The 19,014-nt window shown below is 36.8% G+C and overlaps 1 protein-coding gene across 2 annotated transcripts in view; it reads right to left on the bottom strand.

The window, feature by feature from the left end:
• Positions 1 to 19,014, bottom strand: part of GABBR2 (gamma-aminobutyric acid type B receptor subunit 2) — a 438,554-nt gene that overhangs the window by 250,447 nt on the left and 169,093 nt on the right. For both annotated transcript variants that reach the window (XM_015854241.3, XM_085538106.1), the window contains exon 3: positions 830 to 1,000. In XM_015854241.3, coding sequence (XP_015709727.1) covers positions 830 to 1,000 — 171 coding nt within the window. The remainder of the gene's footprint in view (positions 1 to 829; positions 1,001 to 19,014) is intronic.

Here is a 19,014-nt window from a genome sequence, read left to right as displayed (position 1 = left end):
CTTTTTTAATGAGTGATGAGGAAGGAAAAAATAAAACAGCTATGAAAATGACACTCCTCTATTAGTTTGGCCTCTCAATTAATTGGCCAACTCATTCCCTTGCCTTGCGCTAATTAATTACTTATACGATGCTTTCTTTTCACTGCTTTATTGTTAATGTCATGCTTAAGGCCCTTGCCCCATAGTCTCTTTCAATTTCTGTGAGCAAAATGTTGCTCAGTGTGAAAGTCAGAGGATTTGGGGGTGCACAATACTTCATTTTATCAGTTCTGGAGGCTGTAGTCATTTTTGTCTCAGTAAGCTCCTACAACTCTTTCAACCATACATTTAACAGATTTTCTTCCTCAGTGTTCAGACTGATGCTTAAAATAAATCAGAGCAAGAGAGGAACAAGATAAAATTAGATTTATTCTCTCTTTTAGCTGAACCAATGTCAAGATACAAGCTTCCTTCAAAATCATACATTTTGTCAAGTCAAAGAGTAGAAAGGGACCCTTTACTAGAAAACTAATGCGACATTTTGTGGTTTCGTTTTTGTTTTTTTTGTTGTTTTTTTTTTTTTGTTGTTTGTTTGGTTTTTTGCACTTGGGTAGCAATGATTTTGGTGTAAAGAAGACAAAAGAAATTATGGGTAGTTTTTAACTATAGCTAGTCCCAGAAACCCTAGAATGGAAATAAGTTTACTCAGTATGGCAAATACCACCCAGAAAGAGAGAGAGATAATAAGAATAAGAAAGAGAAAAAAGACTGAAACAGCACATCTCTTAGATTTTACTTAATTGCTATTAATGGAAGAACTAGCTCTTGAAAAAAATTATGCAAAGCTTACCTCAGAGAATCTTTGTACATCCTGGGTTAAAGTTCCCACTCTCTTCCACTGGTAATACTTGAGTAACTTCAAAATTGCTGGATTCACTGCATTATCAGATGGCACTGTCCGGAAGAAATAAGGATATTTTTTCTTGTCAGCCAGCTCTGGGGTTGTTGCTGCAAATGAAAGCTGAAAAACAAGATAAAACAAAACAAACAAACAAACAACAATAAAAGGAAAGTCACAATGAGTCATCTGGCAGCCAGAAGAAAAAACTTTGTTCTTCTCAGTGTAACAAGACACAATCCTCTAGTAGTACCTTTCCTTACTGTCAGGTACCAGAAAGAGAGTGAATAATTATGGCAGACAAGCCTGCAGCATTGGAACTTGACTGGCTCCCTGTCTCTTTCACTGAAAATGTCCCCTGTGATCTCAGTTACTACATTAGTCTGAGTGGCTAACTCCATACATCTGAAAACACCAGAACTGGTACAAGGTTGAATGCTCATAGTTAATAAAACAGGAAATTTGTCAACACAAATAAAAAAACTTTACTGAATTTTTCTATCCAAATTATAGGCAGCATATTTTTAAGTCAATGATTTTCAGGTAGTGTTATTAACACAATACCTGCAGACTGACTTTCTGAAAATGCTCATATTCCTATTATATTTGCAGTTATTTTCTCCCGTATTTTTAAAGCTACTAGGAATGAATTTTTCAAGTTGATTTTTTCTTTTTTTTTAATGACCCTGCACAGCAGTTGAGGGTTTTTAAAAGAACCAATCTAACAGAAAATTTGACTACCAAAAGATATGCTTCTTATACAGATATATTCAATCTCTCAAATTCAACAGAATCAAAAAGTGAAGGTGAATTCAAGCCTACGTAAGAACGTGCATTTGACTGTTAAGTTTAAATTTTCTTCAGACAAGCTTCCAGTATATTTTTGCTAGAAACTTTGTTTTGAAATTCATAATAGACAGATTTGATCTGAAATAACAGCTCTCTTGATTCATGTTTATAAAATCTGGAGTTAGACTGGCAGAGATAAGACTCCATTCCTTGATTTTACACTCACAAAGAACATATGCATTGCATAAGACCTCTCATGACTGTCTTAATTAAAAACCCTAAAATCCAAACAGCTTAAAGTGTGCATAATTGGACAGTCTATACTTTACAAAGAAAAGATGCTCCTTCTTCACCTGACAGTAGCTAGACCTTCTACTTCCATGTAAGTCTTATGTATTTTCAGTATAGAAACTGCTGTTCTGTTAAATTTCATGAAGAAAGTACAATATGAGATACCGCCATATTGTGATCTTGATTTTTCGGAACCATACTGGTTGGTTCACTCAGCATTTTGTAATATCTAGTTATTAGCACTAAGTTTGTGAAGAGCTAATTTCAAGAGAAAAAGAATGTAGGTCTTCAAGGTGGAAGCACATAGCTTTTCTGTCTGGCCTTGAAGTGCTGAACATCATTTATACCCTGCACAATGAAAGGAGAAATTGACTTCAGAAATACAGCATGAACAGAAATGCCTCTCAGCAGTGTGGCTGCTTGCAATTTGGTCCCAGCAAATGACTTGCTTTTCAAGTTATTATGGTTTGGGATCGAACATAATTTGTTTGATCCTTAAGAAGAAGAAGTAAAGAGCAAGGCTGAGGTCACAGTGGTGATAAGCAACATAGACAAGGCTCATCTCATTCAGGTTCACATATGGAACAGGAAATTTTCAGAAGAAAAATATAGAAAGCCTTAGTGAGATGGCCTTCGGAGGAATATCTGTAATAGAGACAAATAAAATTTGAGCTATCCTTTGAAATCCTAGTGACTTAAATAAGTGCTTACATTAGGATTGTAATTGCCCAAAGTACTTTAGGAAACAATGATGTGAAACCTTACATCTCTTCATTAACCAATGGAAGATGAAGACTTGTAACTTAGATTTCTCAGCTATGTAGTGATGGGAGATGAATCCAGATATACATGTAATACTAAATTACTAATTTTTTTATTTATTTATTTTTTTTTTTTAAGACAGATCTAAATAGAAAATAGAAAAATTTTATGCGTATACAAGATTTGGAACATTAGATAAGTTCCAATATAGGCTTCTTTTTCCCACATTACAAATATCATGGTTGGTCACACTCTGCATCCCTTTGCCATTTTAATAAGACACTCAAAAGAGATGGAAAAATAACATGAAATAGTAATGTCAGTTCATCTTCATTTTTCTTTCACATAAATAAGTAAGTAAAAATATCTAACTTCTCACAAAATCATCATGCTGAGAGTTTGGGAACACACAATGAACTTAATCTAACAGTTTCAAGTACACAGAAAAAAATCATAGAATGGTTTGGGTACTTGGGGACCCCAAGGATCATCCAGTTGCAACCCCGTTGCCTCAAGCCTCCAGATCTGGTACTAGACCAGTCTGCCCAGCACCCCATCCAACCTGGTCTTGAACAACTCCAAGGACAGAGCATCCACAACCTCTCTGGGCAGCCTGCTTCAGCACCTCACCACTCTTGGTAATGAACTACCCCTGACATCTTATCTGAACTTTCTGTCCTTGAGATTAAAACCATTCCCCCTTGTCCTATCATCATATTCTACATTGGAAAGGACAAAGAAGGAAAATGAAAAAGAAAGAAACATTGAATGTTTTAAAGAACTGTAACAAAAAGATCATATTAATATGGACACAAAGAAGACTTACTGGAAAAGTATGTGATGCAGCGTGGTTATACAGAAATATCAATAAAAATTTATAAGTGATAAAATACATTCACAATGCAGTCATAGAATCATAGAATCATTCAAGTTGGAGAAGGAACATTTAGAGGTCATATAGTCCAACTCCCCTGCAATGAACAGGGACACCTACAGCTAGATTAGGTTGCTCAGAGCCCCATCCAGACTGACCTTGAATGCTTCCACAGATGCAATGTCCACCACCACACTGGACAACCTGTTCCAGGGCCTGACTACCCCTACTATAAAAATCTGCTTGCTCACATTTCTTCTAAATCTCCCCTCTATGACTGTGAAAATATTTCCCCTTGTCCTGTCACAACAGACCCTGCTAGAGTCTGTCCCTTTCCTTCTTACAGCCCCACTTTAGATACTGAAGGGCCACTCTCAGGTCTCACTGCAGTATTCCCTTTTCCAGGCTGAACAGCTCCAGCTCTCCCAGTCTGTCCTCAAATGAGAGGTGTGCCATCACTTGGATCATTTTTCTGACCCTCCTTTGGATGTGTTCCAATAAGTCCACATCTCTCCTGTACAGAAGACTCCACATTTGGACACAGTACTCTAAGTGAGGCCTCACCAGTGCAAAGCAGAAGAGCAGTGTTACCTCCCTTGATCTGCTGCCCATGCTTCTTTTGATACAGCTCAGGGTACAGTTGGCTTTCTGGGCTGAGAGGACAGACACTCGGCCTGGATAGCCACATTCTTTTTGGCAAGGGCTTTCTGCTTACTAGGATCGTGGCTAGATTTGTTGTCTGGGAGCCAGACAATAGGTGAGCTGGCCTCCTCAGTGGGGGGATAATCCCTCCCTGCTCACCCTGCCTGTGCCAACTGCTGTGCCATGTTCTTCTGATGTTCAGCATTCTGTTCACCATGCTCCCGGGAGCTATGGTCCCTGGAAACAGGCTTTATATGTACAAGGATTGGATGCCATCACCTTATGGCTCTGCCTATGCTGCATCAGAACCTCTGCTGCTCTTCCTGCTTCCAGAGGGGCTGAGGGGTTCCCTCACTCTCCCTGCACCTCTTTTTGTGCTCTTTTCCCAGTTTTTCCACAGTTTTTTTGTTTGTTTGTTTGTTTTTGTTTTGTTTTGTTTTGTTTTGTTTTGGTTTGGTTTGGTTTGGTTTGGTTTGGTTTGGTTTGGTTTAGTTTGGTTTGGTTTGGTTTTTTTTGCTCTTGTGAAGAATCCCTTGGTGCAAGCCTGTAAAGTCAACCCTCTTGGGGTTTTCAACAAAATGGCACTGTCTGTGGGCTTCTAAAACCACTGCCAGCAGTGGAAACCATATTGAAGCTTATTGCTGAAGGCAATTAAGCATGAAGGCCAGATTGGGCTGACTTTCCTGTAGCAGGTAGAACTAAGGCCAAGAGGTGGAGAGTAAGGGTTTGGTGAGGATAGATGGTTTGCTAAATTTCTCAAAGTGTTGGAACTAGTCATACATCAGCCTTGGGTTATATATCATAATTGATATATATACAGTAAGTCTCTGTGCATATATGTATGAATATATATAGAAAAAATATCATGGAAGAACTTAACAGATATTCTTTGCAATTGTCAGAAAAACTGAAGCTACTTTCAGGTCATCCTTGGGAAATCTTTCTTTACAAAACCTGTTTACAGTTTGATACGATTTGCGAGCAACTGCTTGAGAATTTAACATGAGTGTATTGAAGAAAACATACAAGCTATGGCTCTGGTAGAGATTTCAGAAATGAAACCATTTAAAACTGTTAAATGGAAAAGAAGATAACATTTACCATTCAACTAAGAGTGTTAACTAGAGTTCAAACTGAGAATCAAGTAGACAAAGATTTTGAAAAATAAATATTTGTATCTTCATAAAAACTCATCATTTATTAAGGCAGAAGAATTTTTACTGTCACAATGAAATCTGATCAAATTCATAAATGAAAGACTTTATTTAATGGTTACAAAACACTATTTCTTACTTTTAACATGATTTATAGGCAGTTTTGATGCCATAATGTAAGACATTTGTTTAAAAAAAAAAAAAAAAAAGTTTGGAAACCATCCAAAACCAAAAAAATCAATGAGATGAATTCTGCAGAAAATATGTATATAATCAAGGATTACATCACAGAACTTGAGGAAGTTTCCTTGGCTTCATGCTGCAAATGAAAGTAGAATTTGATAATGATGAGGACAAGAAAGGATACTATGCTGTACAAAATTATCACAAATGTTTCAGCCTAATATGACAGATGGCCAGGTTGAGGAATTTGATCTGAGGAATTTTGCTGAAAGGTATTTTATGAAGAAGGCATTGGAGTTAGGCATGCATTTTGATAAATTATTTTTTCTCCAGGAAGATGATACTTTCTGAAAAAGGAAAGCATTACTTTATACGAAAATCCATACAGCTTTACAGAAGGGTATTGGCAAACACTAGATACAGAAGATGAGAGAAAAAAACGAAGTGTAGAAAAGAACTGATCTGTAAAAGACGAGTACACAAGCTAGCTTTGTAACCCTATATCAGTCTGAAATGAAGTATGGTAGATTAATATCAATCTAAAGTGCTATCAAGTTGAAACAAGCATGTTCCTATTTTGGGGAAGTAAGAGTGCATTCCCTTAAGGAAAGCCAGTACATAAGCAGGAATGGTAAAAGAATAAACTCTTCATTTAAGAAAATGGGATGCAACACTAATGACTGACTAGGGGTTATGTAACAGAGGAGGGTTATTAGAGAGCTGTGATAAAGTCAGAAAGGAAAACAGAACTATATAGAGAGTGTGTGCATGATATATAGAAATCCAAAGGTTGGAAACTGGAGGACTGAAGCAATTTTAGATTGCAAAGAATTCCAGAGGGACAGGAAGCCCCAGAAAAGGGAAGCTGTTTTCTGATGATTGGCTGTTTTGCTATTGTAAGAAAGTGTTCATATTAAAATTTTGTCACTGTTTTAATACACAGATTTCTAAGAAAAATAAGAGTACAAAACAAACCCAAGGGTAAGAAGTCACCTTAACTTAAGGCAACAGGTCTGTTAAGGGACACAGTTATTTACAAGGGCTGTATTAGCTAAATAAAATGAATAGCAAAAAAAGGAATCAGCAAAGTTACTACAGGTACATAAAACCAATACGGCAGGAAAATGCATTCTCCTGAAGAACAAGAGGGGCCAGTGAGCAGAGTGGCTAAAGGAACACATCATCTCAGATTGCAAGTACTCCAGAAGCTCAAGAGACCCTTGCCTTCTGGCAAGAGAAGCCAGAAAGTCTGATCTTCATAATCCCAAACTGAGAAGGAGCTGTAACTCTACAGTGGACAAGGGCTTTGAAACAAAGCTAGTCACTATGTACACAGAGTATTATACAATGAAAAATACTTAAATAAAGAAGAATGTCTTAGGTGATAGCATGATCTCCCTTTAATAAAACACATCTGCTAAAACAACTTATTCATATTTCCAAATGGTAAAATTGGGTTATTGATCACCAAAGGGATTAGCTTAATTTCCTTAGGATTCTGCACTGTGGCTTGGACAAGTGTTTTATTAATGATCCCTAGAAATTTAAATCTGCCCCGTTGCTGTGAAACAAGACTTGATAGAGAGTGTAGTATATATATATATCACATATAAATTACAGATAATGCCTTTATTATGCTGATAAATCAACACTGCTAAATAAGATAAGCGCTGCTGATTCAATTGGTCAGTAGTAGCATTTATTATCATCATACCTAAAAACTGCATGCCATATTTGCTGTGTTAAGATGAAACACTCTCTGTGAACATTGAAAATGCAAACAATTATTTCCAAAAAGTATGCAGAATGTCAGAATGCTCCACAGAAAATACTCAATGATGGGCTTGCAAATACAGAATATTGTCATAGGAATATAATAAAGACAAAATATAGTTTGCAAAAAAGAATAACTGCAGCACCACACACCACTCCCCTGCATACCTTGCCAGGAGCTCTACAGCTTTGACAAACCTACGCCAACAGTAACGCTTGAATTGAACATGTGATTCAGAGACGGGAAATAGATTGAAGCCTAACCATTACATTGTATTGTTGATTGAACAGTAACTGATAAATAGTTATATTTTATAATAAATGTTGAAAGACGTAGAATGTAAAGATTTAGGTTAAATACCACCTTGCCTTGAATTGATGTTTCACTATTATTGAATTACCTCACCACTATACAAGTTATGAATGAAAGGTTTAATATAATAATGGTACTTTGAATAAGAAAACAGAGAGATGTAGTCAAAAGAGAGCCTTAAAAACTACATGATACCATGCACAAACTCACCATCCAATCTATTTTAAGGAGTGATACGGATGAAAGATATGTGGAAATGACTTTGCAAAGATGGTCACAAAAACCCATGTATTTGGAAAAAACTCCAGCAATACGAAGATACGCACAGTGACTTCATTAACAGAGGAATTGCACAGATCTTCAAAGCTGGTAAAAGCAACACATAGTAGTAATGATCAAGAAACAAAGGTAACATTTCTTATCAATTCGCCTGGTGATATGTGTCTAAATACAGAGAGTTCTGTATTTTATTTAAGAGGTGGTTCTTAAGTGGACCTAGGAGTCAAATTGCCAGTCTTCTTTACTAGCTGTACTGCAAGCCTGATTCCCATTATGTTAGTGATGTACTAACAGAAGCAGAAAGAAGAAAGAAGGAGAACTAAAAAGAATTTGTGATAAGAAGTGGTGCTTTCCAGCAGCTACAATTTTATCTGCCATAAATACTGTTCCATCATGACTCCATCATGCAGGTTTTGTGAGATTGTTATAATGCAAACTACAGTGGTATAAGAGATGCAACTAATGAACATAAAAAATAAATAAATAAAAAAAATCTGCTGTTAAGTCTATTGTAAGGGCTTCCACTGTGACATTTAGAAAAGCAAAATAAAAGTCTGGAAGAAGCCATATGATGGTTCACTAGCAAGTAAAAAGGAAGGATGCCTCATCCAGGTGGGAATATAAAAACCCACATAGGATTAAACACACTGGATGTGAACTGATCTCATGGATGAACATCCCTTTCATCACCCATAACATACTACCCATCTGATTACAGCTCCTCTTTCTTTTAAAATCAGATTTTTTGCCAAATACTCTTGCTCGATATCATCTGCTGTTACCTTCATTAATTTGGTGGCTGAAATTGCTTCCACTGCCTTCCTCTTGGCACCTGGGAGTTTGTAGAAAAAATAACTTTCAGCTGGTCTCAGCTTGGAAGGCACTTGCCTGAATTCTGGTGGCATTCCAGTGAACTAATCCAATCACAGTAAAACTGACATTCAGTTGCATGCTGCTCTGGAGATATTTCAGGAAGCAATTCTGACTACTGAATGAATCAATATTTTTGAAGAATAAAGCTGAAAAACTTGTATCTATAGATTTATGGGAAAGAACCATTCGATCATGTTTGCTTCCAGATAAGACAGCCTGATATAAACGACATGGTAGGAACTGCAAATGTCTGAAAGCAGGAAATGAAGCCAGATGATAAAGTTTTGTCTTTCAGTGTTAAGATTTCCCGCACCCATATAGTTTATAGGTTATGTTTAAAAATAGTGATAGAACTGAACTTGACAAGAGGAACTTTTGTTGTTTTTTTCACTTGTTTGCTTGTTTTACTGGTCTTCAAGTAAGGGAGAGGCTGAACAGAGAAAACTGCCATGAAGGATGGGAGAGAGAGAGGGAGGGAGGAAGGGAAAAAGGAAGAGAGGGAGGGAGGGAAGAAGGGAAAGAGGGAAGGAAAAAGGGGAGGAAGGAAAAAAACAGTCTAGACTTACTAGACATTTTACTTCACCTGCTTCTTAGGAATTTTAAAACTTCATTGTTCATACCTGCCAGAGTCAAAGTTTAAGAACTTCATAGAAAAAGCAAGCTAAAGGGATTCCTAGAAGAACATTTCAAGTGAATAGTAAGTAGAGATATTAGTGTTTGAAGCAGAATAAAGATCAAATCCAAGTTTAAATAATGGGATTTTGATTTAAAATAATTACTGCCTAAAAAAGCTAATGAATTCATCTTATTTCTGAGATATGCTAAGGAAGTATATCATGGAGGAGCATGTCCAGCAGTTCAATGGTTAACAGTGCAAGCAGTGAAGTTGGAAGTGACTTTGCCATTTATATAGTGTTAATGTAGATAGTCAGCTGAATATGAGGCAGAATAACCATCTCAAATCATACCACATCTTGCACTATTTATGGAAAATAACTTTTATCCTCTTTTCATTGCATATTTCTTCTGACCATTCATTTGAAAAAGTCTAGTATGGCTTGAATAAATCTTGTAATCATGGACTGCTTTTTCTGCTCTCCAGACAGAATTTTCAGATCTATAATATGAGAAACAAATCATTTACACCTAAAACAGGTGTTTTACTTATTGCTGGAGGTTTATCAGAGCACTGAAATCAAATGTCAGGTCTGCAGAGGTTGCTGCAAAATTTGTTTTCATTTCTAAACAGGATAATAGACTAAATCTTTCAAGCATTTTAATAAATGGAACTGCATTGTGAAAGTGCATTGTATATCTCTGTCTGTCACACTCAGTTGCTTAGCATTTGGCTACTGGCCTGGATTATACAAGAATACAGCTTCAAATTCCTGTTATGCTTCTATGACAGCATTATTATTTATCCCAAATTATGCAGCCCCTACTCTGTCTACCCCCCTAGTCTATCTACCTAGCTTTTCTGGTCTCTGGTGTGTAAGAGATAATTCCAGAAATTTAGTGCAAACCAATAAGTTTGTAAGTACTTCACCTTTGGCAAAACAGGCTATGTTACAATAAGCCATAAAAATAAAACAAACAAGCAAGAAAAAAAAAAAAAAAATTAGATCCAGACCTATTCACCTACTCACAACAGTATACTCCTGGCTGACTGCCCCAAACGACAAAGACTGCTCTGAAAGTAATGCCTCCTATTTTATTACATTGGCCTATAATGTCAGAAGTGGATGCCAATGGTATGGCAGTGGACATTGAACTTTCCCACCAATATTCTGTAACATTTTGTTGTCATGTTTCAAATGGCAGAAGTGCAGTCTGACACAATGGCATCTTATATGGATGTGCATATGAAGAAAAGGTGTGGAACTGAATTCCCTCATGAGGAAAAATAAATAGCTTTCATTAACATTTATAAGTGCTTGCTGGGCATTTTTTGGAGACACATTTATGGAGATACATTTATGGAGAACTTCTGTGAATGTGAGAACAGTGAGGAGGTGGGGGGTGCAATTCAGCAGAGGCAACAGTGAAAGCAGGTCAGCTCCTCTGGCGCAGATACCTAGGAGTGCAGCATCCTAGGTTCATCATTGGTGCATAGGTAATGGTGGTGCCTATGTCAAACAGTGTTTTGTAGCTGAGAATTTGGTATAATTGTGCTCTATGTTCTGGTTTCCATGAAAGTAAATAGGAGGCATTACTTTTGGAGCTATCTATCATTCTGTTAGCATTGTTTGTTTGGCAGATTTCATCCAAATAACACATATTAAAACCATAGCTGTTCTCTTTACATTTAGACTTTAAATAAGATACTTATTTTATTATTTTTCTCCCTCTAAGTGATGAAAAGTAGGGAAAGGCTTCCCCAGTACAAAGGTAACTATGGAATATGGGTTGTCATTTCTTGTGAACAAATCAGCACTCTATTAGGATCAGGGAGAAGCACCACTGGTGAGAACTAAGATGAAGAACTAAAATTTCCAGTTTCCCTAACATTGCCCTAGGTCTTTTCTATTTTTCATTTCTGTTGCTGCAAGCACAGCATCTGAAGAAAAAGACAACACAATGTCAATTCAGAATTTACTGAAATCCTTACAATTATCCTTTTTGTACAGCCTTAAGTCATGAATTAGTAGCTTGTTTATTCATTCTTTCTCTGCTTCCAAATCTAAGCAAGAAATGCCATGTTTTTCAAGCCCAAACAGGCAACTTTCTCACTGTGCAAATTAGGGATAAAGATGCTATTTGCTTTGCATGGAGCAGCACAGCTCGTAGATGCCTCATCAGGTCCCGAGAGTGATAGCACAGCACTAATACTGCACTCTGCTTGGACTAATTTGCTTTTTCTTTCAGATCTGTAACTTTTCTAATGTCTCAGCACTGCATGGTATAGTCACAACCCACTAGAAGTACTCAGAGAAAAGTCCAACATCATTTTCCTGTAAATGTACCTTCTCTAATCATGGATGAAGAAGAGTTACACTAAAGAACTCAAAGGGCTTGCTGGAGATGTTGAAATAGAGACTGGCAAAAAAAATCTGGGAACTTTCTCTGCCAACAGATTCTGCCAATAAAATAAGCACTGTTTCCAAGGAAAATGTTTTTTCCATGCCCAACAGCAAAGTCATCCTGGTTTACATTGTCAATACAAGCCTTCTGCAGAAATGCCAATCACAATTATGATTATACTGTATTTGGTATAAAAAAACATCAAATGTATATTCAGTCCTGTTCTAAATAATAACTAAGATCACATACACTTGACAGTTTTCTTTATTTGCAGCACATGGAGATTTCATCAAGATATTTTCGACAGAAAGACAAACATGCAACACCAATAAACACGTACACCTAGGAAAAGTTCATTCAGATCTTTTCAGACAATCTAAATCACAAAACCACAGCCCTATGTCATGGTTTCTAATCCTGAAATACAAATAGGCATAATAATTTTTCATGAGGAATTATATTCAATTTCTATAAAACAAAAAATGGCAAACCATCTTGGTTCAAGTACAGTTACAAAACAAAAATCTCTTCTGAATGTCACTGACAAAGTGGAACAAAGCATATGCATTTCCTCCCTGTACCGCTGCCTCCTGGACATCAGCTAATTGTTGCCTGAGTAATCCTCAATGTGTTTCTCTCAATACCTATGCCTTGAAGGTCACTTCAGCAGTTACTACTAATTTAATAAGTGTTTCTTTATATCTGCATTTGAGTTTAAGTACAGTACTTGCCCCTGGTCTTAGAATGCATTCTGGGTAGAATCCAGTAACATTATCTACACCATTTAAGATTATGTACACTTCAATTAGATCTCTTAAACATTTTTCCTTCATTCTTGCCATCATCCCTGTTCCTACAGGCTGACAACTGAATGTTTTCTCTGCTTTCTTTGTCACTTCATAACACTGTGTCATTTCATTCACCATTCAGTACAATCCCAGATATTCCTGAAAACAGCCATTACTGATCTGCTCTTTTTACCAGTTATTTTCCACAACTTCCATTCATCCATCCAGGTCAGATAAAAACTGAACTAGACCACTCTACAGCCATAGTTAATACTAAACCTCACATAGCCTTGATTTTTTTCACACACAAGGAATATCTCTGTGTTTGATCTCTGGCAAGGAGTCAGGAAAGTGCTTAAGAATAGCATTTAATTTTAAATATTTCAAGAGCTATATTGATTTGACAGAAGGTTCTCAGATACAAAAACTCAGTACGTGCATTAGAGTTTGGTAGTGCTTATAAGTTTTGGAAGGCCAACTTACATATCTCCCCTGATTTAATCTCATATAATTCATAATTTATTACTCATTTATCATGTGTGGTGATTAAGCTGTAATTTTTAAAGTCAGTTGCCTCTTCTCAACCCTCTTTCTGTCATGCAGAGTTTTCTCAATTGCTGCTTGTTTCTATACTACATATTTTACAAAATTGTTTTACATTTTTACTTTGCACTTTTATTTTAATTTTATTATTATTATTATTATTATTATTATTATTAGTAGTAGTAGTAGTAGTAGTAGTAGTAATAGTCTCATGCGGGTTGGAAGGGACCTTAGAGATCATCGAGTCCAACTCCCGGGATTCGAGCCTCTGTGTAGCAGAGCGGCACTTCTACCACTTGCACCACAGGGGGGATTCGAACCCCGGGCCCTGGTGTTGCAAAGCGGCATTCCTACCACTTGCGCCACCGGGGCACATATATTATTTACTATGTATCTTATTTTATTACTTTTTCTATTTGATCTTAACAGTTTACTGATTTTTACTTTCGTAATGTTGGCTACCACTCAGTACTTTTGTGTTTCTTTTTCAGACATCACTGTTGGACATATTCTTGCAAAGTGTGAACTTATTTAATGCCTTTATTGCCCTGTACATAGGACAGGCATGTCCTATGATGGAGCAAGCACTTGATAAGACAGACTGGGCGAATAGAAAGCATTTCTAACAGAGCTTATTATTGCAATTCCAGATCAGAAAATATAAATCATAAGCATTCAACTCAAGATTTCAGAAATTAAATGGATATTCCAAATGGCTTTTCCTAAAGAACTGGACTTTACTCCACACATCCATTAAAATACTGTCAGCTTTACCAAGAACACAAGAGATGCACTAACAACATGTACTAATGTATTGTACTTGTGGGTGAAGAATAAAGTAAGATTTACTATATTCATTGTGGTTTTGTTGCGTTTTCTGCTTTTTTTTTTACAAGGAAGTTATTCAGAAATCCTCTGAAATTGTGTAAAGTCTTAACTGAACAGCAACAGTTAGCTACAAAAGAGAACTGTGCCTTTTAGATTTGAGACTCTTGTTGTATTTGATCACTTAACTAGTAACAAAAGTGAAAGTGACAAGTGACAGTAGGACCACCTGTCTGTTCAATAGAGCAGTTGTGCTTATTTTAATATACATATGGTATCTCTGCAGCAAGTTCACTGGAAACCCTAAAAAATAATATAGCATTCTTTGCTTTGCTTCCGTTAATCTGGTAATCATATTCACGCTGCTCAATATCCATAAACGACTGGAATTGCCAGTTTTCATTTCTACTGTACTAATAGATTACTCATTGTCTAGCTTGAGTCCTGATTTTCCCCTTGTAGACAAATTTTAATTAGACTGAGCAGGAAAGTACTTCCCAGAGCACAGATAAGGAGTGCTCAGAAGTGGCCAGCTTGAAGACTGCCTCCTGATCCATTCCAAAACAGGACTCTGAAGATAAGAAAAAGCAGGCAGGAAATCCAGCCAGGAAATAAGCAGCAGTGAAAGAGCAGGATAAGAGATTGTGAGATAGATGGACAAAGATGAGATAGAACTAGAGAGAAGTTATTCAGAGCACAGCAAAATAAAGGCATACTGAAGGGAAAAAAAAAAAAAAAAAAAAAAAAAAAAAGAGAGAGAGATGAACAATGCAAACAATGGTGAACAAATGCAATGAACATACTAACACTAATGTTTCCAATAGGACTTTCAGCATTTATAATATGCTGAAAGCCAGGCTTTGCAAGTAGTTGAGATGTTATATGTAAAGACTGGCATCTAAGCAGCTTCATGATTACATGCCCCTTTGTTGAACCAAAGTATGCTGAGGCTAGCATGTGCATTTTAAGGATTTTCTTAAGTCTACCAAAGGAATATTACCTCCCAGCACATTTACAGCGGAGTCAAGCTTCAAGTTTGATGTGATTTATATTGGTGTATCATAACTTGTACTGACTTGCCTGGGATAAACTTTAAGGTGAGATGAATCACTCCCTAGAAGCATCTACTTCTCACCACTGTAGGCATTGATGGGAGACAACTGTGACTATATCAGATGCACACACCCACACTGCACTTGGTCAAATGAATCCTGTACAAACTGTCAGATCTATATCGATATTTAAGCATTTGATGAAGCAGTGAGACACCTATAAAGCATTTCAGCCTCTTAGCCCCACAGGATTTGTAGGTATTTGATTTCTTTGACTAAATACTTTGTAAAACTAAGTGAAACCATTGACAAGTGCCTAAGTTCTTCAAAAATCATATTAAAAGATAAATACAGATGTTATGAAATGTTCAAGTGGATTCATATCTTCACTATCCAGAAAAAAATCTTGTCATTGTGCTAAAGTTGAATTTTCACTCTATCTGTCTGAAAAGCAGCTGAAGATTCAGGTTGAGTGCCTCTGGATAGTCTTAACCCTGTCCTTAGTACATCTTTCATAAGAGCTTAATATTTTCACTTTGACATAGACAACCCAAAGCAGTTCATTGTACAATGGCTTACTTTGTTGAATGAGATATGCCATTTCAGCTAGTGATTTTCGTAATGTTGTAGAGCATGGCCTCACCTCCTCAAACAACCTTGCTCTATGACCAGCAAGCTCATTTACCTTAAACTTCAAGCAACAGCCAAACAAATAAAAGCCAGTATACCTGCATCTGCTCCTTTTAAGCAGTTGTACTTAGATACACATGACTAAGACTGCAGGCAAACCCCTGGTACACACAAACCCAACAAAAGTCTGCGTTAGGCTTCATCTGAAATCACCTCTCTTGGGAGAGATGGCATTCCTGGCATTTACATAGGTTCCTGCTTCCATTAGCATGTAAATACTTCATGACAGTTTAGCTGTTGTGAACTGCCATAGGTTTTCTGCAAGTTCTTATTTACAAAAATACAAATGCGACACAAATAAAATATAACAGGAAATGCATTTTAAAGGACTAAATAAAAGACTAGGTAATACAATGTTATTGCACATCTTTCTTCATATTCTCCACACAGTATGGTTTAATTGCAGGGAAGAGGTTACTGAACAAATAGTACAATCAGACCGGGTCCATTTTTCATTTGGGGAGTCAGACACAATTAACTGCTATGACAGATGAAAGTGAAGCAGATGGGTACAGGTAATTCTCACTATTCCTAGCAGAAAATGGTGCATTACAGGCATAGAATTTCCCTTGGTATAGTGAGAAACAAACCCAAAAAGACAAAACTGAACAAAATCTCAAACACAGACCACTGAATTGCTGTGAAGTAGTACATAATAATAATAATAATAATAATAATAATAATAATAATAATAATAATAATAATAATAATAATAATAATTTGGAAATATTACACGCTTGTTCCCTGCTTTGGCTACATAATATGTTGATCGGTCAATATGTCATTCAAATCATACTTGCTTCAAGTCATTTTGTGTTAAAGTGATGCCTACTTTACTGTTACTGTTAGTTACTGATCTGATCAAATGGAAATGGAATAATCATATTGCTGATGAAAGGGTTTCTTTTTCCTTTTCTTTTTCTCTTTTACTTTTTTTTTTTTTTTTTTTTTTTTTTTTGTATTCACAGAGTAGATAATAATTCAGAAATTTGGACACCAGTACTTACTGATGCTACTGAGAACTCATAAACTATACATAATGGTCAATACACATAATTTTCCTGTGTTGGCAGCCTACATCTCTCATTACCAGCAAACTTACTCATCTATTCAAGCTGTGAATTTGCAGGACGCAATTCAGCATTTTGGCTGGAGGAGAATTGGTCAGGAGGGGAAAGAAGAGGGGAAAGACTCCAAAATGAATATAGTTATTTCTGGGAGTTTGTTTCTAGAAGGTACAAGACTGTTTCCCCAACAGCTGTCGAAGAGTGAGAGGCCTATGCAATTTGTTGAAGCTGATGTTAGGTGTAAGTACATCCCCTCATCCATATGCCTTCCCATCTCTCTCCTTTCTCCTGCCATGCAGCACATTAGCCTCCTTGAGACCCACAATTTGCCACTGCATCCTTCAAACAGCCATACTTCTACTGCTTCCATAACCTCAACTCACTTCTTGAACTGTTTAGAGAAAAAGACAAGAATTGGGAGTTGTTCTTTGAAGAGGTGGAGTAGAAAGCTCAGTTTTGAACAAGATGCCAGGCAATTACAAATGATGGAGAAAGCTACAGTGATACATCTTCCTAGCCTCCTCTTCCTAGCCACCCTAGCTGGGTGAGAAGTATCTGCAAGCATCCCTGCATCCAGACACAGAACTGAGGTGGTCAGCCATCGACAGTAACATTGCCCTTTACTGGTTCCCCTGAGACTCAGTACTAACACTCAAGATGCTGCTATTGAAGAAGAACAAGATACATAACCACAGCCTGCTGCAAGTGCATAAGCTAAGCCTATTTTTGAATCACAGAAAAGAAACTGTTGTTTCTAACATTAAATATTGGTTTTATCTTTTATAAAATGGAATTATAATGAAATAGCTAAAAATTTCATACATTCTAAGACACATGCACATAGTTGCATACATATAAAATCTTCTGTGTCTTCTAATTTACCCAACAATCTCAACCCTCTCAGCTTCTCCTCATATGACAGATACCCCAGTCTTCCTCGTTACAGTGACCCATAGAAGGGTCATATGTACCTGTCTCTCTTATTCTGGGGAGCTGAAACCTTGACAAACCACTCCAGTTGTGCTCTTGCCAGGGTCAAGCAGAAAAGAATCACCTTCAGCTGCCTGGTGAAGCTCTTCCTAATGCAGCATAGGTGCTGCTGGCCAGCTTTGCATCAAAGGGCACATTGCTAGCTTATGTTCCATTTGTTTTCCACCAGGAGCCCCACAACCTGTTCTGCAAAGCTGCTTTCCAGCCAAACACTACCCAGCCTATAGTAGTAGATGCCCTGGATTTCTTTCTCTCAAAGGGCAGGACTTGGTATTTTCTTTTGCTAAGCTTCAGATTTTGTTCAGATTCAGTCAAATCTCCAGCAGCTTGACATCACACTGAATGGCAGTGCCAAACATCTGCAAATCTGCCGAGGATATGCCCTGTCCTGTCCATAATCTTGATTATTAATTAAGATATTAAGTAGTACTGGCCTCAGTATCAACCCCTGTATAATCTTTCTATATATTGCACGTGTACTTAAATTCTATACTTTTCCCCTTGTCAGATATTTTCAATAAAAAAATAAAACAAAAATAAATCTTAGTAAAATAAAACAGTCATAAATATGACTTTTGAAATATATTAAGATGCAGATCAAAATTAGAGGTCCAAAGCCGGATAATATGTATGGTATATCCCTCTATTTTGCTTACAGGCAACAAATTGATAACAGAGCAAATGCACTACTTTGTAAGAATGATGTCCTCTACCCCTACTATTCATACACAGTTTTAGAGAAAATACCTTCACAAAATCCAAACTGACAGCATTCAGCTTCAATCATTTTTATTGTTTCTATATATGCTGTTACTGTTAAGTATTTCAGACTCAGGTATCCAGCTTACTGTCTCATTATTTAGATGGCTGCCAATGAAAAAAAACACCACAGCATTATTTGAGTCACGCAATTCCAACACATAATTTCATGAATATGAATGCACAAAACTCACAAATGCAGTCACTGCTTCTGAACTCAGAAACTACCATCTATCTAATAAGTGCAGATTAGACAACAGCTTTAGGTTTTTAACCAATGGTGCATTTGTTATCATCTCACTCATCTTCATGAAGCCTGAAAGACAACAGTCTATTGGATAAATGGGGAAAAAACAACAACAACATGACACTGAAATTCAGGTTGTTTACAAAAATAGGTAAATATCAGCGAATGGAGTGCCTATTGAGTTGGTAAGAGTTCACAAGAGCTCATGACCAAGAACAGGTA

The sequence above is a fragment of the Coturnix japonica genome, chromosome 2, assembly GCF_054131305.1.
Source record: "Coturnix japonica strain WE chromosome 2, WE-NBRP24, whole genome shotgun sequence".
In the NCBI taxonomy this organism is placed as follows: Eukaryota; Metazoa; Chordata; class Aves; order Galliformes; family Phasianidae; genus Coturnix; species Coturnix japonica.
Note: the sequence above shows the minus strand (reverse complement) of the source record. Positions and strands in the feature narration are given on the sequence as shown.